At 44.9% G+C, this 19,994-nt stretch overlaps 1 protein-coding gene across 1 annotated transcript in view; it reads left to right on the plus strand.

Moving 5' to 3' along the window:
• Sh3rf3 (SH3 domain containing ring finger 3) overlaps window positions 1–19,994 on the plus strand; it is a 314,216-nt gene that overhangs the window by 271,943 nt on the left and 22,279 nt on the right. Inside the window, exon 11 of the mRNA XM_055614838.1 lies at window positions 5,334–5,674. Coding sequence (XP_055470813.1) covers window positions 5,334–5,674 — 341 coding nt within the window. The remainder of the gene's footprint in view (window positions 1–5,333; window positions 5,675–19,994) is intronic.

A 19,994-nucleotide genomic window follows, 5' to 3' on the forward strand; every position in this document is an offset into this window, starting at 1 on the left:
GACTCACCCTAACTCTTTCCATGGTCCTTATTTTGTAAAAGAGAACACGAGGTTCCGAAGTGTTTAGGACTGGCCTGAGGAAGTCCCACCCTGCATTGCTAGAGGTGAGATTCAGATCCCTCTGTCCACTTTGGCTCCATACTCCTGTCACCTGTGCTTGAGAGCAGAGAAAAAAGTGCAGAGAGTCACTTCATTCAAACTTCGGGGAAGATGCATGCCAGGCAGCTCAAATATTTTGCTCTGTTTTACATTTCAAAATGGCCAGGAGAGGACCAAAGGCATTGATTTGGAAGTTATAAGTCAGTTATAGCTAGTGAGACAATGTGCAAATATAGATTCTGTCAGTAATGAGGCTAAAATATACCATGATAATATTAATATTAATCAAAAGAAAATTGATCTGCTAATGTCAGACAGGAGAATTTATAACCATGAATCACTAGGGATAATGATAACCACATAATGGCAAAGACTGAGCCCAGTAAGATGACATAATAATTCTAAGTATGAATGCGCCCAATAAAACTTCAAAAATACATGAACAACAATAGATAAAGCTGATGAGAGAAATAGAGAAATCCACAAAGGTAAGATTGTAGTCACTCTCAAAATTTTATCTACTATTGGTAAAAGTATAAATCATTAGTGCAACTATACCCACTTAATTTAATTAGCATCAACATCAAAATACACATTATTTTTAAGAATACACAACATTCTCATGTTAACCCATACTCTGGGCCATAACATAAATCTCAATATGTGTAAAGGGACTTGGGTCACACAGTGGACTTGACTTGGAAACCAGTATCACAAGTAATTGTCTGAAAACATAATAATATAAACCAAAATGATCAGTGGATCAAAGAATAAATAAAGATTAGAAGACATTTTGAGATGAATAAATAAAAACACCGCATATAAAAGTTTGTAGGATGCAGCCAATACAGTCTTTGAGGGGGAATTTACAGCATGGAATATCTATGATAGAAAACAAAGAAATGTGTCAGGTTAATAGGCTCTGGTTAAGTGGAGTGATACACCACAGGAGAGTAGAAAGAAATCAGCAGAGGGAGGCGCAGAAGTGGTAGTGAAATTGGCTAAGCTAAGGGGGGGGGGCTTTGAGAAGATAATAATCAAATTAATAAGCCTCTAGCCACCTGAACTAAGTAAAAAGGGAGAACTATGAAAGCCAGCATCACCAGAAATAACAGACGTGGCATCATTTTAGAGTCTACCAGATACTAAGAAATTATTGTAAAATCTTCAAGTTCAATCAATAGACAAATGGACATTTTCAAACAATCCTTAAAGACATAAATCATCAGCCATATTCAACAAGAAATAACTTGAATAAGCCTAAGTCTATAAAAAGAAGCTGAATATCTAATTTAAAAACACCCACAAAGAAAGTTCTGGGAATATGTGACTTTATTGGTAAATTATATAAACAATTAAGGAAGAAATTATAACATTTAAATTTAAATACAAAGCAACAGTATTAATAAGACAACTTTCTGGACTTCTCTAAACTGAAAAAAGGAAAAATACTTCCTGACATTTTCCATAAAGCCAGAATTACTTTAATAAAATATTACAAGATGGTAATTATAGGCTGTATTGAATTTGGCAACAAATGAGAAGAGTAGTAAACCACATGGGTTATCCCGGGAGCACAGGGCTGAAACAGCTTATGTACTTCATTTTGTTAATGAACAAAATGATGTGATTGTCTCAAAAACAAAATAGTATTTCCCATAACCCAGTGTCTACTCCTTGTTTAAAGAACTTTAGAGAATGAGGAATAGCAGTGATCTTGTTTGATAAAAGCTCTCATGAGAACACACAGATGCCCTCGCACTTAATGGTGAAAAGGAGGAAATTGCAGACATAAGGATCTTATATATGAAAAACCTAAGTAATGCACACACTCTCTCTCTCTCTCTCTCTCTCTCTCACATACACACACACAACCCTACACTTTTAAAATGAATTCAGCATTGCAAAGATACAAAATCAACATACAAAGACAGTTGTATTTCTACATATGGTCAGCCCTCCAGAGCTGTGGATCCAACTAGTAATGGATCAAAAATATCTGAAGGAAAAGCATCTGATTTGAGCATGCATAGACATGGTTATTTCCTGATTAGTCTTGTAGATGACATCAGCTGACCTTGGACCAACTCATTCTCTCTAGCCACCATAAAACCAACCATAAAAGAACAGGTTGGGCTTTCCCTGGGTGAAGCTAAGGTATTCCACACTCACTGCATACTGGGCTGCCTTCTTCCTCAGTGTTTGTTTGATGAGATGTTTTGTTTTCTTGAGACAGGGTCTCACTCTGGAGCCCTGGCAGACCTGGAACTCCCTGTGTAGACTGGCTCACACACGGTGGTACCACTGTGGCCCGCCTCCAGGAAGATCAGTTACCTCCTGACAGAAGGACAATTGGATTCAATACTCTTCCTTTGAACCCCCTGCCATTCACTCCATTCCCAAAATCGAAATAGCAAAGGCAGACCAGGAGTCCAAATTTAAACTTAGCAAACACATTAACTTACTGGGCATACCTACAGGGTGAGGCGTTACTTGCAGGGACATGGATGTCTCAACAGCAGTTGCTTCACAAAAAGCCCACGTGAGCATGTGTGAGGAGTGCTGAATGCCTGGAGCCTCCTGCCTGAGTTGTAGTCACATGAGTTTGTCTGAGCGTCTCTTCTCTCAACCACACTGCTCACTGTTGGAGATGTATGAGCCTTTTGAGCTTCCGTTTCCTGAGACTTACGGATCTTATTTACTTCTTAAGTAAATAAAATAACAGAAAAACAGGCTTTTCTATATCCCTCAAGGACAGAATGTTTTAATTTGGAAGAAACTGCTACACAGCTGGAGAGATGCCTCAGTGGTTAAGAGCACTGGGTCTTCCAGAGGACCCAGGTTCAACTCCCAGCACCCACATGGCAGCTCACAACTGTCTGTACCTCCAGTTCCAGGTGGTCTGACACCCTCACACTAATGCACATAAAATAAAGTTAAATAAATTATATATTTAAAAAAAAAGAAACTGCTACACAAAGAAGAGCCACAGAAGTGGAAGAGCCAGAGCATGGGGACGGGAGACAACAATGGAGGTGAATTTCCTCACTAAGATTTCAAAGCACAGCCAAGTGATGGCAGTGCACATCTTTCATCCCAGCACTCAGGAGGTAGAGGCAGGTAGATCTCGGAGTTCAAGGTCAGCCTGGTCTACAGAGTGAGTTTTCAGACAACTAGGACTACACAGAGAAACCCTGCACAGAAGCACTGAAAGCAGTTACAGAGAAGACTCTAGAACTGGATGAGTTCCAGGTCGATTCCGGGTACTGGGGACAGATCAGGGAGCTGAGTGGTGAGGACAGTGTTGGTGAGGAGACCATGGAATCACCAAAGTGCAAACCAAAGGCCAAGAGACCAAAAGGAAGGAGAAACAGGCCAGGGACTATGTACTCTCCATCAGCCTTTACTGCTGACTTAACTCTTCAAGGACCATGTAGCTGCTTTGCAATGCTAACTAACAGGATCATTGGTGAGGCAGAGTCTAGGCAGCCTGTGCAATAAGCCATGCTGTATCACTGGACATTTTTTTTTCTCCAGTGATTTATTTCTGTGAAATATTTAGTGATGCTTCAGCTGGGAATTCTCTTTTCTCAAGTAGTCACTTATTCATTAAAACTTGTATTAAGTATTCTCTACATGCCTGGCACCATTCCAGGGATGTGGAATGCATTCTATTAGTGAATTAAACAGCCGTTGTCCCCAGGCTCCTAGAGCTGAGCTGACGGTGTAGAGAGAGACAATGATCTGACATGATAAATGAATGAACTATGTAAACTATGAAGCAGTGCTTAGTACCTGCAGGAGGAGACAGTTCAAATTTTCAGATGGTGGCCACACTGTGCGTCTCCACTGACTGGATGTGTCTCTCTAGAAGGCAGTGCCTGAGCTTCATGGAAAGCCCAGAGCAGCCCTAGATACAGTCTCAGAGACTCCAGGGCAATGGCTTTTTGTTGTTGTTCTCTTTACATCTCAGTCTTAGCCCCCGCCTTCCTCTCCTTTCAGTCCCCCACTCCCTCATCCCCATACCACCTCTTAGAAAAGGGGAGTCCCTCCCTGCCACAAACCCACCTTGGCACAACCAGTCACACCAGGACGGTGTATGTCCTCTTTTACAGTGTCCTTGCAAGACCGCCCCACCAGGGGGAAGTGATCAAAAAGCATGCAACAGAGTCCATGTCAGAGACAGGCCCCGATCCCCTTTCTAGAGGACCTACATGGAGGCTAAGCTACCCATCGGGTCTATATATGTAGGGAGTCTAGGTTTATCTCCGAGAGGTTCCACCCAGAAAGGGATCAAAACAGAAATTGAGACTCACAGCCAAACAATGGGCAGAGTATAAGGAGCCTTATAGAAAGGGGGAGGGGAGGATCAAAGAACCCAGAGGGAACAGGGGCTCCACAAGAAGGCCAACACACCCTCTGGGCCCAGAGGGTTTTGCAGAGACTGAAGCACCAACCAAGGACCATTCAAGAACTAGACCTAGGCAACGGCTTTTGGCTGGTTGCTGTCAAAGGCTGGGGTAAAGGAGAGTTCACAGACAAGGCAACACACAGGTGCTCAGAGCCCTAGTCAGGAGTCACGGGGTGTTGAATGACCTCAGTGGCTTCATTGATCTGCATAATTGCTTGACCTTCTCCTCAAGATGTGAGGCATGTTGTCTGAGATGTTCAAATGCTAGGTTCCCAACCCCTCTGAAACTCCAAATAATTTTAAAGAAGCCCATACCTGAAGCCTAATTTTATATTGCCTGGTACATAAAGGATCACCTGCCACCTCAAAGACACCATGACATAGGTGGATCTAGCAGCTCACAGTTCACAGGTCTGGGGTGTAGTGTGGAGAGGCCCCCCACTTGCAGACACTCTTGAGATTTCTAGGTGTATTTTATAGTCATGGCATATTTGGGGGCCAAAGATATTTTGTGCATTGTATATTTTTCTTATAATCAAACAGTTAGAATGCCCAAGTTCTGGTAGTACAAAATAAATACAGTAAGTGTGACTTTTTAAAATGCAAGAAAACACTAGATTTGTATGGCCCTGACATGCTCTGGGACACTTAAGATAAGGACTATGTTCATCCAGAGTAGAGAGACATTTTCAGGGTTTGTTTCACCTCAGTTTCTCCTCCGGTGATGGTAGCCAAGCCTGGAGTACTCAGAACCCTCAGAGGTCAGAGGTCAAGCCTATGACCAGAATGCACAGCAATCAAATGGCCAAGTGCACACTAACCTTTCAATCTACCATCTCTCCAGCCACCCATCCCTCAGCCCAGGCCCTGGACCGACCAACAGCCACCGTGTCACCTTTGCGCACTCAGACTTCTCCATCCCGCCTGCCCACCACCAGCCTCCGGCCCCGCACTGTGGTGTCCCCACAGCACAGCCAGCAGCCCCTGTTGCAGATGTGTCCCCGGCCAGCCATCCCCTTCACATCAGCAGCGTCAGCCATCACACCTCCCAATGTCAGTGCTGCCAACCTCAGTGGGGAGGCTGGAGGGATGCCCATCGGTGGCCTGTCCATACCCAGCCCCGTCAACACAGGGTACAAGCCAGATGACAAGAAAAATGAAAAGGTAAGTGAGCCATCCTAGGTCAACCCTGAGCCTGGAGCTGGCTGATTATTGGGTCCCTCTCACACAGTTAGTTGCCAATGGTGCCTTGGATGGTTGAAGCTTCAGTGTGTTCACTGACACCCTGCTATTGAATATGCCAGGCCTCTGACAGGGATAAAGGCCGGAGCAAGAAGGTATCTCCCTAGAGTAGAAGCAGGCAAGCCTCAGGGTTCTACCAGGGCCAACAATCCCACTGCAGTTTTGTGTGAATCAGAAAGTGGCATCTCCCTCACCCATACGCTGTGGTTCCTCCTGTTAGAAGCTCATTGTAATATACCCATCTTGTCAGAACAAGACTCTTACTGCCATGTGCCAGGATAAGGCAGTAAAAAAATAAACAAATCTGCAATATCTGTGGTATGAACAGCACCCTGTCCCTTGGATGTGTCATTCTTGTGCAGTTTGCAACCTGTTCAGCCATATGGGAAGGACTTGTTTCTTGAAAGAAAAAAAAATAGTAGGATGTCAATCTGCTAGTGGACATGGAAAACATTTTCCACCATTTCATTTTTTAAAAGATCTTAGTTGATGAGCACGCCCTGGTGGCCAGCATTGAGGCAATGGGTAGCCAGCATTAGACTCCACTTTTATAAATCAGTGCTCTCCAGCCCAAATACAAGCCACAAAACTAATGAATGTTCTAGTAGCCAGAGCTTTAAGTTAATGTAAAAAATAAGCTTAAAAAAGGTCAGATGCCTTATAATAGCATGTTCCAACAACTACACTATCCAAAAATATTCCAACATGGTCTAGCCTTGCTCCTGGGGTGTCTAAGGTTGTTTGCACATTAAAGTCATCTTGGCTTTCCCGTGCCTGTGGCTTTTTTAAAGACATTTCTATATGAAATCAGACTCTGGATTCCAGCGTTCTGCCCAGGTTTCCTAAGCATCCTTTATGTCTCGCATGTTTGAGCTGAGAACAGCCGTATTTGGGACGTCCCCAGCCCTGATTTTCAGGTTTACTATTCAGCCTCCAAGAACCTTCAGACCCCTCCCCTTCTGGAACCTAGATACACCTCAGGAATGGTCTAAACCCTTCTCCACAGGTGACACTCTCTGCTGCCTCTACAAATTGCCATCACATCTAGACTAGCATTTGACCAAACAACTGTGTGTTGTAGCCTAACCAAGTGGATGCATCATTCTAATCATTCTTCCCTATCTGCCACCAACTTACCCTAAGCCACAGTCAGTTGTCAAACAAAGGTCAGGCTCTGCCTAGCATGGTGCTGCTGGTATCTTGAGAGCAATGAACAACATGCTTGCCCCAGAGGAGGTGGGCATCTTTGGAAGACGCACCCTCAGCATCCTGCAACTGAAACATTATGATGTAAAGGTTAACATAGTCAAATGCTGACACCTTATGTTGTAAGAGGATATGAAAGGAAAGAAAGCAGAAATGTGGATGAATGCATACACAGACATTCATAACAAAATGGGGAAGTACTCACCATGGCAGTACTTCTTTCTGTAACTGGTCACATGGTCCTAGCAATGTCATACAGTCACCTTCATCCTTCTAGTGCCCATCCTATATCTCCTTTGCACACAAGAAATACCTTGGCTGGTTGTGTTTCCCTGTCTAGTGGGGTAAAACCATGCCTTCCCTCCTGAAGGGCCTGCCATTTGTGGTATGGCTTCCACTGACCTGTTGTGGTCTTCCCCTGACCTGAACCACACAGCCTGGTATTACTGAGTGGTCTAAGGTGTCTCTTGTGTTCCAAACATGCTCTGGTTCATCCTCTGTCATGTCCCCTTGGAACCAAAATTCCTTCCTATGCCAGTGATTCAAGATCTGGAGATCCCAAGATAGCTGAAGCATCCTTCACTGGCAGTTCAGTGGAGTGGTTGTTGTTCCTGAGTGGAATTGCTAGACTGCCAGAACATATCCTACGGATGAGAAGTCAGTTTTGCTAATGAGTCACTAGGAGTAATAGTGGGTGGTGCCATTTCCATTTCCTCCCTGATCCCTGGAGCTATGCAAAGTTGAACTCATATCTACAATGTCTACACCAGTGACAAAGCACTGCCCTTACAGATGCAATCAACCTGCTGGTCACTGACTGGTTACCCCAGGGAATGGTACCTTATTAGGTGTCCTCTGTCAGTGTCTGCTGCTTAAAAAGTCAACAGTGAATATAGCCAGGTTGTCCTTGGTGAGTATAATTCCATGGTGTTTAGCCAACACGTACCTACCGTCTCTGCCTCCACTGCCCTTGAACCCACTGGTCAATGAGTGGTGGCTAGAGAAAAGCTGCCTAGTATCCCCAGAGGATAGGTTATCCTATCCACTTCATTACTGATGTCCTTGACAAAACAGGTGGTGGTGGTGGCTTTTTTGTTTGTTTGTTTGTTTTGTCCAGAGTGGGCTACTCACATAACTGTTCCAAATTTCCTTCCAAGAGCCTGATTACTTAGTTAAGTCATTGAGCATGGCTGTGACTTGCTACTTAGTCACATATATGATCATTTCCCCTCCAAGCAAAGTGCATATCCAGCGTCACTTCCCACTGAAACTGTTCCCCTTCTACCATGTGCCATCAAGGGAGGCTGTAGCTCTAAAGCTTCCCACTGGAGAGCAGTACCTGCATGCCATGTAGAAACATGTAAACCAGGCCTACAGCTTCTCTTTGTCACGAAAATATCAGAATACACCTAGCCCAGGGCCATTGGTGTAGGGATGAAGAGAGGCACTAGGGAATGATAAGTATCACTTGCCCCATATAACCTCCTCAGCCTCAGGGCCTACTCAGGTCAACCTTGGAAATGCCACTTTCACTTGATGATGATATCTTGGTGGCTCATAGTTAAATATGCAGTCTCTACCAAGGCCTAGTAGTGAAATGAAGGGATCTAGTTCTTTTGTAAGAAAAAATTATGTATTTTATGCGTATGGGTGTTTTGCTCACATTGATGTCCAAGTATGGCCTGTGTGTTTGGTGCCCTCAGAGTTCAGAAGAGAGTGTCAGATGCCTTGGAACTAGAGTCATAGATGCTTGGGTGCTGGGAATCAAACTCAGATCCTCTGCAAGAACAAGTGCTCTTGGGGATGGACAGATGGCTCGGTGGTTAAGAGCACTGTCTGCTCTTCCAAAGCTCCTGAGTTCAGTTCCTAGCAAACCACATGATGGCACACAACCAACTATAATGAGATTTGGTGCCCTTTTCTGACCTGCAGGTGTACATGCAGGTAGAATACTATATATGTAATGAACAAAATAAATCCTTTTTTAAAACCTACTGCTTAAAGATAATAAGTTAAAAAATAAAAAAGGACAAGTGAGCCACCTTAACTGCTCAGCCACCTCTCCAGCCCCCAAGATGTACTTCTTTAGAGAGCAGTTATTTTTAAAGGAATGACAGCTATTGCTCCAGGTTCGAGATATGCCCTTTTCAGCATCCCATCTTCACTGACCTTTAAGCTCCACAAGCTCATACAGGAGAGCATCTGGCCCTGCAGGATGGACCAGTGATTCAGCCTTCTGTTCACAGCCTTGCTCAGAACTAGTAGGGTTGGGGCCAGTTGATAAATGGGTTAGAATAATATACCTGAGTGGAGAATATGACACCTCCACAATCAGAAGAGACCTGAAAGAGAGGCCAGATGCAGCAAATTATTTGCTTTATAGGGGTCTCTCAATACAATAGCCACCGAACCCCAGGAGTTCTGATGAGGCTGAAAGTAACATTTAATCATCACCCTGGACATGTGCATCTTCCCTAGGTCAGAGTCATGCTGTGTTGAGGCCAGTGAGCTTAATGGCCTCACTGTAATGGGCTGGTGTGCTATGCAGGGGAGCGGAGAGTGAAGAAGAGCACTGAAAACTGTGTTACCACAAAGGGCTAGAAAAGTGATATCCTCCAGAGACAAGATAGTGAAAGCATGTTGTTCGCTGGCCAGCTGATAGCAAGTGGCGTTTGGTGTCTCTACTGAGAAATCCTTGTCAGATGAGTCGTTGCACATCAGGTACTACAGGAGGTGGTACACAAATTCTCTCAACCATGAAACCATACATCTGCTACAGCAGGCACAGTTTCTGTCATCACCAGGGTAAGCTCACCACAGTCATCTGCATTTCCCACCCACTTGTTTAATAACCAGGTCAAAAGGCAAACTAGTGAGTATGTGTCAAAGGCCTGCTTCCCCTGTGTCCACATTCGCAGTGGTCACACTGAGCAGTCCTGGCAAAGTGCAAAAGGAAATTGCTTTTTGTTTCCAGTCTTCCTGGGTAGAGGTAGTCCTACGGAATGACACTTGGTTTTCTCACTGCAGTAGACCTCATTCCCACGGGTCATGGAGCAAGGTGGGAATTCCATTTACCTCTAAGTTTGTCTGTGCCATTTATGTATACCAGGTCTGGTGAAGCACAAGGGATTGAGGACATATGAGAAGTCCACTGTAAGAAGGACCTGTACCAAGCTTCCATTGCTCACTTGACCTCTGTCTTAGTTCTGTTTCTTTGATAAGACACCAAGGATTGGCATCCGTGACCATCATGACAGGGAACATGGCAGCAGGCAGGTAGGCAGGCAGGCATGGCTCTGGAGCAGTAGCTGAAAACTTACATCTGATACACAAACAGGAGGCAGAGAAAACTATGTGGGAATGGTGTAGGCTTTTAAAACCTACCCCTAGTAACCTACCTCCTCCAAAAGGCCGCACCTCCTACTCCTTCCCAAACAGTTCCAAAAACTGAAACAAGCTTTCAGACATATGAGTCTATGGGGTCCATTCTCATTCAAACCACCACATCCTCCATAAGCCCATCCCTGACTGCTGTATCACAGACGCTTTAAGTCTCCAATATCAGTGCCAGTTCTATGCAGTGCGCATCATCAGTTCTTGAAAAGTCTCATCATTTTCTTTTTCTTGATGCATTATAATCCTGGTAGTAAAAAGGTCCTTTTGATGACAGAGAAATATGAATGCTATAAAATTTTGTCATTGTCCTGGTATCCTTTCTCAAAAGAACTTAAAAGAACTTACCTCAATCTGTTGATTGAAGCTAGCTGCCTGGCCCCACTGATGGATCCCAAAGAAGCCAGGAAGTAAAAGTTCCTCTTCCCTAGAAAGCAGAATGTTCATGGCGACCTGGAAGAACAGCACAAGTAGAATTCAGGCCAGAGTCTACTGTTGAGTCTTGATAATCCACATCAGCTGTCATTCAGACCTTCTCAGTTAACAGTGGTTTCCTGGAACCACCAGAGGCATGTCACATTCAAGGTATTTTAAGAGGGACATCAGTCATAGATCTAGCCTATGAAACTAAGGAGGTATTGCTAGGGAGAGAGGTCCACTTCAAGCCTCTGTTGGGACAAGCATCTTTTGGCCTGTGTTACGCCTTTTCTCCACCCCAAGAATCCAGACACACAGGGTGTGTGTACCTGAGGCTGGGCCCTTTGTAGCTACTTAGTCCTTTGTTTGGGGATAAGAGCCAGTTTCGTGATGCTACAACCTGAGTACCTTTTTTGCTGCTGTAAGAAGGACTACCAAGCTTCCATTGGTCACTTGACCTCTGTCTTAGTTCTGTTTCTCTGATAAGACACCAAGGGTTGGCATCCGTGGTTGCTTTCTCAGGGGCCTGCCAGGGCACAGACTCCAGAGGGTGCAGCTCTGTGTGATACCAAATGGTCTTCCATCAAAACACAAAGCTTAGGCTGCCTGAAAACAATAGCATTTCCTCTGTGAAGGGCAACCTAGCCATCCTGGGGAAGGGACCAGGATAGCTCAGTTACATCTCAGTGATAGTTTTCTGAGCTTCCCTCTGATTAAAGATAAATCTGCAAATTCTGTACAAGTCAGTGATGCTAGTTCTGAGAATGCAGAAAAGTGTGACCAGGATGATACTGACAAAAACCAACCAAGGGCTCACATATATACAAAGTCCAAATGACTGAATTCCCCTACACACTTGAAAAAGCAAGGCCAGATTTCTTCAGCATCTATGTGTGGCACTTAGAGTCAGTTTTCATCATTAGGCAACTTCCGTTGTGCTTGGTGCATGGTCTATACCTGGAGTAGGATGCTCAAAGCATGTTCCAGAATGTGCATGCAATACAGTGAGCCCATGAGCAGATGTGCCTAATCCTGCTGTGTGAAGTTGTTCAGTGTGGACTGTGTCGATAGCAGGGGATTATATAGCTGGCCAGTGACCACCATAGGGTTGTTGTGGTTAGTCAAGCCAAATGTACATTTTCAATTATGAAAACTTGTCCCATCCCCTCTTGGTGGCAGGTCTCTGGTGAACCTGGGGACATTCTGCATCAAATGACCTAAGGCCTTGTTACTAGAAGGCAAGAGGATGATTTTGGGAGGTCTGATTTTCTCCTCAAGACAGCTGGGGCTGGGAGGGAGCTGCAAGGTCTGCAGCGACCGTGACTGAGCACAGTCTGAGCACGCACCGCCAGAGCTTCCTGACTCGCTCTCGGTCCAGCCCTGCGGCTTTCCCACCAAAAGCAACTTGGAGGAGGAAAGGGCTTATTCATCTTTCGGGTACAATCTCTCACTGTGTAAAGTCAGAGCGGGAGCTGCTTGCCGACCCTCTGGCTCACTTGTGTGACTTGCAGGACTGCCTGCCCAGGGATGGTGCTGCCCGCATAGGGTGGGCTCCTGAATCAACTAATCAAGATAGCCCCTTAGTAACGTGCCCCAGACCCATCTAATAAAGACAAGTCTCAGGAGAGACTTCCAGATGATGCCGTTGACAGTTAATATGTGCCAGGACAAAATCCTGTCTCTAAGAGCTCATTATCACCATCATGAAGACTTCTCTGATGTGAGTCTCAGAATTCACCCTTTTCCTTATTGTAACCCAAGAGACACTGCCCTTCTCTCTCTCTCTCTCTCTCTCTCTCTCTCTCTGTGTGTGTGTGTGTGTGTGTGTGTGTGTGTGTGTGTGTGTGTGTGTGTGTGTGTGTAAGACAGGGTCTCACTATATAGCTCTGGCTGTTCTGGAACTCATTATATAGATCAGGCTGGACTCAAACTCATAGAAATCCACCTGCCTCTGCCTCCCTCATGCTGGGATTAAAGGAGTGGACCACCACACCTGACTTGACACTGCCATCCATAATTGTGGTTGCCCTTGGAAAAATCATGCTCTAGCCCAGAGCTCTATGAGCTGGTCTAGATGGGGTTATCTCTGACCATGGATCCCAGAGGAGGACAAGCAGTTGGCCGAGATATGGAGTAGTTGTGTACATGCTGTTGCAGAACCCAGTGGCAGAGACCTAGTCATGTCTAGAACAGCCAAGGGTGTGGGGTGCAGTGCTTGATAATCTAATAAGCAATTCTTAGATAACTCATCCTAGCCCCCTCCATGAAGCACTTCTTAACCTTCCCATTCTGCGCTGTTAAGACAGTTCTGCAACAGAAGTTAGAGTCTCTGGTCCAGTCAGTGGCAGGCGCTGTGTGGATGATCCATCTGTATGACTTGGTCTGGGAGGGATGCCACATTCCCTCTGGCCCATGTTGGTGACTCTGCAAGGCCAGGCCAACCTGGGAAATGTGTGTACCCAGGAGCATCCAGATCCTGGTATCTCGGCTTCTTTTCTTTTCTATCCTTCCCTAATCATTTGAAAGAAAAAGTAACAACCCCATGTGACCCCGTAGTGGTGGCCCCTTCAAGACATAGTAAGAGCAGTTGTCAGTTAAGGATCATTCAGAGATGAAATGTCAGAAAAGGGCAATAGTTCAGGGTGCCTGACCAGGGTCCAGAGTCACTCACTCAGTGGGTAACAGCAGTTGTGGCACCCGAGCCCTTTCTCACCACTACTTTGGTGGCCCTGCTTTGGGTGTGCACTGTTTTCTGGAGTCAGACTCCCCTGAGAAGCATACAAAGATAAGGAAATAATCCTCTTCTTCCTTCAGAGCCAGAAAGCATGCCTGGCAATGCCTGCCATGCTGAGCACCAGCAGCAAGTGCCTGTGGGAATAACAGCTTCAGCTTGTCACCGCCCCCGCAGGAATGCTAGGCCACGCCCTGAGTCAGCTCTTTCCCCACGTGTACTGAATTCACCTGCTGCTGCCTCTCTGATTGGAACTGATTTCCATCTGTTCAAAAACAGATGAGCTTGGCGCATCTGACTAGGTGGCAGCGCACACGTAGGCTGCACTCAGTGAACTCAGTGGTTTAAAACTTAACTAATAGGAGGATAGTGAATTGGGAGGGAGTGTGATGGGTAAGTGTTCTTGGGAAAGTTGAAGATGACATAAGACGAAGGTTTGTTCAAGATGCATGGTATATGTGTATGAAATTTTCAAAGAATAAATTTAAAAAGAATTGTTTATATTTACTTATTTTACATGTGTGTTTTTCCTGCTCTACCTCCACTGTGAAAATCCAGAGTTTCTCCAGACATTGCCAAATGCCTCCTGAAGGAAAGTCCCACTTGTTGAACACTGGCATGGAGGACCAGGGCCTGGCTCACCCTGGCAGATGTTGGCAGTGATTGTCCTGGGCGACTCTTTATTCTGTCCGGTCTAGTCTTTGTTTTCCTTAAAGAGCCATAACTAGAAAAACTTGTGGGGTAAAATTTAGTTTTTTTCAAATATTTTAATCCGTTTAAATGAAACTTTATGTTATGTTCACTTACACATGTGCTCTAGAGGTCTGCTGTCATGGCGCCCAGAGCGCATGCAATTATTGCGCACTGCTTGAGGAGCCTCTGTCTCCAGCAAGGAGGAAAAGAATTCCTAGGAGGGCAGACATCGTGGGAAGAGTTCTTACCAAAATAAAACAAACGTTTGAGAAACAGATTATTGATGCATTAAAGGCTGATAAAAGCCCTGCAAGATTTTTTTTCCTTTAATTCAAATTGTTTGAATTGTGCACATCTCCTTTACCCACAACAGGCTGGGCCATTGACACCTGAAGTAAAAGTTTCTGTGGGTGCAGTAGGGGTGCTGGCTCACTGTTTACAGGCTGAGGTGAGGCCTGAGTTAACATGTGGAAGACTTTGACAGTTGTGGCCCATTCTACAGGTGACGCTGGGGACTACAGAGGTCCTAGCTGACCACCTCAGTAAGGTGCTAAGTAATTCAGAGACACTGGGTAGCCACATGTGAATTACTAGGTAACCCAAGTTGTGAAACTACGGAAGCCTTAGGTGGAAATGGCATCCTTCCCTTCAGGAAATCCATAAGTGAAGTCTGACACAAAATACTCGCTCCTTCGGGTTAAGCTGGGCTTCTGTCAGAGACTCCGGGGTAAGGCTCTAATAAACTGCAGGGCGCTTGGATTCTCCAACAGCCTGCAGCAGGTAACTAAAAACACGAAGCTCTGAATGACATGCACTCTGGGGAAACAAAGTGGTTGCTGAGTGTGTCACCCATCCCGGGGAGGATAGGGCCACAACGGGGTCCACGCTTCAGTGGAAGCTCAGCTGCCTGGCTGAAGGTGGCCTGTGGGAAGCAGTTTGTGGTCCTATGACCTTTGAAGGCATGTGCTTACTTTCACTGACATATTTCTCATTTCTCTCTCCTCTCTCGCCTCCCTCTTTCTCTCTTCTCCACCTCCCTCTTCTCTTTCGTCTTCCCTCTCTCTCAAGCTCTGTCACATGGTTTGGAATTGGAACCAATAGCTGGCAGAAGTGTGTGTCCTTGCAATAAAATCCCTCTCCTGTACCAGGCTTACTGGCATACACCTTTAATCCTAGCACTTGGGAGACAGAGACATGTCTCTGAGTTCATCAGCCTAGTGTACACAGTAAGTTCCAGGACAGCCGGAGCTACATAGTGAGACCCTGTCTTAAAACAAAACAAAACAAAAAACAAACAAAAAAACCTCCCCCAAAATCCTTCTACCTCAATTCCTAGTTATGCCTTAAAATCAAGATCAACCTATCTTTTCTTAATTTTATTTTTTCTTATCAGTTACATTTTATTAACTCTGTATCCCAGCCGTGTCCCGATCCCTCATTCCCTCCCAATCCCACCCTCCCTCCCTCATCTCCACCGTGCCCCTTGCCAAGTCCACTGATAGGGGGGACCCCCTCCCCATTCATCTGATCCTGTTTTATCAGGTATCTTCAGGACTGGCTGCAAAGCTCTCCTCTGTGGCCTAACAGGACTGCTCCTCCCTTGGGGGGTGGGGAGGTCAAAGAGCCAGCCATTGAGTTCCTGTTAGAAATAGTCCATATTCCCCTCACTATGGGAAACCAATTGGTTACTGAGCTACCACAGGCTACATCCTAGCAGAGGTTCTAGGTTATATCCATACATGGTCCTTGGTTGAATGTCAGTCTCTGAAAAGACCCTGTGCCCAGATATATTTGGTCCTTGTGGAGCTCCTATCCTTTCCCCATCATACTAACTTCCCTTCTTTCATGTGATTCCCTGTACTCTGCTGAAGGGTTGGTCATGAGTCTTTGTATCTACTTTGAAAACACTGCTAGTTAGAGTCTTTCAGATGCGCTCAGTAGACTCCTGTCATACATTCAATGCACATCCCATCTGTCTTTCTAAATGAGGATTGATCATCTTGCCCCATGTCCGCTCTCTGGATTTTCTTTTTTAGGTGTATAGATTTCATTATGTTTATCATATTTTATAGGTCTATATAAGTGAGTATATACCGTGTTTGTCTTTCTCCTTCTAGGATATTTCACTCAGAATGATCTTTTTTAGATCCCACCATTTGCCTGCAAATTTCATGATTTCCTCCTTTTTGATTGCTGAGTAGTATTCCATTGTGTAAAAATATCACAATTTCTGTACCCATTCCTCCGTTGATGGACATCTGGGTTGTTTCCAGGTTCTGGGTATGACAAATAAAGCTGCTATAAACATGGTTGAGCAAGTATCCCTTTTGTGTACTTGAGCAAAGTTTGGGTATATACCTAGCAGTGGTATAGCTGGGTCTTGAGGAAGCACTATTCCTAATTGTCTGAGAAAGCGCCAGATAGATTTCCAGAGTGTCAACCTATCTTTTAACTGCACCATCAGTGTGAAATGTTTCCTTGTCTGTATGATCCTGCTGTTTGGTGTGATTGCACTAGTTATCTAGAACATAGCTTGTTTCTAATAAAAGTACACTGAATTTGGATCTTGTAATCTTTCCTTGCAGAATTCTCATTATTTGGATGACTGTATGCCTTCAATTATACGTTTCCAGTATCTCTGGATACTAAGAAAATGTTTCATAGAAAACAGATTTCTAAGAAAATCTGTTTTCTATGAAACATTTTCTTAATCTGTTAGGTAGTTTTATGTTGCCATCCTACGTTAACTTATCAGAAATGTGAAGCAGTGTGTGAGAGAGAAGAGGGTGGCGTGCGTGAAGCTCATGAACTATATTAAGGTCTTTGACCTCAGGCCAGTAGTCCACCCTAGACCCGGGAAGTCTCCTGCAGTGTGTCACTAAAGTCAGCACCGATCATTTGCTCCATAACCAGTCACCGCACACCTCAGCCACTTCACCAGGCCTCTGTGAGCATGCACTCCAATGTCTGCTAATTCATTCCTCCTGCCCGCTGGAGCCCCAGCTGCACCGGGGAACATGGCACCCATGTTCCTAGAGCAAGTGTGTGGCTGTTGTGCTTCTGTCACGTGGCTGTCATGTGCCTATGTTTCCACTGTGTTCTACCTCAGAGGCACACTAGCTAAAGGAAACACCAAGATCCCTTTGTAAGGACATGAATGAGTCAGGAGGCAGTATTGCGCCATATTTAGAAAATAGGATATACCAGATTTTCTCAGGTGTCATCTTAGCTCTGTAATGTCACAGGGTTCCTACACTGTTTGTTCTGATTATTAGTTCAATTTTTTTTTAAACTATTAATTTCATATAATGTATTTTGAATATATTCAATAAGGTTCCCCAACTCCTCTCATCTCTTCCCACCAGACTTCAAGATTCCTTCTTTGCTTTTCTTGCCCTACTGAGTCCAGTGTATGTTGTAAAGCTAGTCTGGGGAACAGGGCCTGCCCTGATGAGTGTGAAGCCTACTCACAGTCACGTCATTAAGGAAACTTTCTCCACAGCTAGAGGTAGGATTTTGTGGCCACCTACTTCACATCACCTCCTGACCTGGGATTTGTTTCTCTGGCTGTGCATATTGTCACAATTGTGTGAATTTGTATGTGTGACCGCCTTGTTGTGTTTGGTAAACACTGTTTCCTTGATACCATCAACCAGCTCTGGCACTTACAACCATCCCACCCCTTTTTAATGATCCCTGAGCCTCATGGAGAGGAGGTCATGTGTTTGTCCCATTGGGAGCTGAACACTCCAGAGGCTCTTATTCTCTGCAGGTTGACCAGTTGACGTTCAATTCCTTTTTAAATGAAGTATAAAAATGAAATCTGCTGCATGTGTTCTTCCTGGGGAGACGTGCTTTCAGCTTCCACTGGACTGAGCAAGGCTGTTCGGTCACTGCTGCCCTCTCAGCAGAGCTCTGCAATGTGTTCCTTACTGTCAAATGAACTAGCCAGTTTCTTAATGCCTGGGGGCTGTGAACCCTGATACCCACTCCCAACTCTGCAGAGACCTGATACCAACACAAGCACTGAAAAGAGCCTAGCCTGAGAGCCCAAGAACCCTCTCATTCATGGACCTTCTCATTCAAGGCAAACCATGGTCACAATGGAAGCAGACCCTGGGGTGCTTGCTTCTGCATCAGTTCGCCATGGGTCTGAGGAAAAGGCTGTGTCCTGGCTCAGAGTGGTGATCATTTCCTAGCTAGCATAGTAAAAGCCAAGTGTGGAGCAATAATTAAGTACCACACACACACACACACACACACACACACAAGGTTCCCCACAGAGGATGGGCCTTTTGCCCATACTGTGGTGGTGTGATGGTGCCCAGCCTCTGTAAATTAACCATAGTGAGGATGCTATGCACACAGGTGAAGTGTGGCCTCTCCTAGGTGTGCCATGCTGCACATGCATGAGTCCGGGCACATAAGTCATTAACATCCTTTTACAGTTGGTGGTACTGAGGCTCCAAAAGGCAGTAAGTAGTATAATCCAACCACAATGTCCTATGTAGCCAAGAAGAAAGGACACCATTAGGAAAGATGTCATTGGCCCGCCTTTTCTTTTGGTAGGGCAGAAAGTCACATGAGCATTAGGTGTGAACACTGTCTTTATGGAAGATCGGTGAGTACTTCTTTTTTGTCAGGTCCTAACAAGCGTGGCATGAACATTATGCAACCAGGATCAGCACTATGATGTCTAAAGCTTCCAGTTCCTTCAAAGCCTGGTGGTCACTTACACAGTCTCTTTACATCCACCTATGAGACTTGAGGTGAGCCCAGGCACCCTTCAGAGTTCATTAGAAAGACCAGTATCTTTGGGTTTTTGATTTTCAGAACCTAGCTTAATGTAAAAAGGCCAAATATTGCCAAGCAGTCATGGCACAAGCCTTTAATCCCAGCTCTTGGAAGGCAGAGGCAGGTGGATCTTTATGAGTTTGAAGCTAGCCTGGTATATACAGTGAGTTCCAGGACATCCAGAGCTACACAGACAAACCTTGTCTGTGTGTCGGGGGGGGGGGGGGGGGGGTTGCAAATATTTGTGTGTTAAATTCCATCAGCCACTTCTACCAAATGGTCATGCCACTGGGGTGTGACATCAGTGTGAGTAGATAGTCCAAGCTCAGACCCAGAGCATGCAGTTTTTAGGTTGCTGCTATCTTTTAGGGACTAGAGAGGAGGCAGGAAGATTTGTGCCAGTTGAAGGACAGAGATCATTCTCGGATATGAGCCTCTGCCTTCCATCATAGCCTCACTCATTCATCTTTTTCTGGGTTCTCTGGCCAGTCACCTGGAACCAAGGTAGTCCTCACCTCTGGCTCTCTCTAGCTATCGGTGGGCAGAAGTAAACTCATTGGGACATATTTCAATGGTTTTTGTGTGCTTCTATATTAAGAACTATTTAGGGTCCTCCTTGTTATTTAGCTTCTTTAGGTCTGTGGATTTTAGTATGTTTATCCTATATTATATAGCTAATATCCACTTAGGAGTATATACTATGCTCGTCTTTCTGGTTCTGGGTTACCTCACTCAGGATGATCTTTCCTAGTTCCATCCATTTGCCTGCAAATTTTATATTTCCTTGTTTTTAATAGCTGAGTAGTATGTCATTGTGTAAATGTGTCACAATTTCTTTATCCATTCATTTGAGGGACATCTGGGTTGTTTCCAGTTTTTGGTTGTTACAAATAATGCTGCTATAAACAGAGCTGAGTAAATATCCTTATTGTTTGGTGGAGCGTCTTTTGGGTATAAGCCCAGGAATGGTATGGCTGAGTCTTGAAGTAGAACTATTCCCAATTTTCT

The sequence above is a fragment of the Psammomys obesus genome, unplaced genomic scaffold (assembly GCF_907164565.1).
Source record: "Psammomys obesus unplaced genomic scaffold, mPsaObe1.curated_primary_1811, whole genome shotgun sequence".
NCBI lineage: Eukaryota > Metazoa > Chordata > Mammalia > Rodentia > Muridae > Psammomys > Psammomys obesus.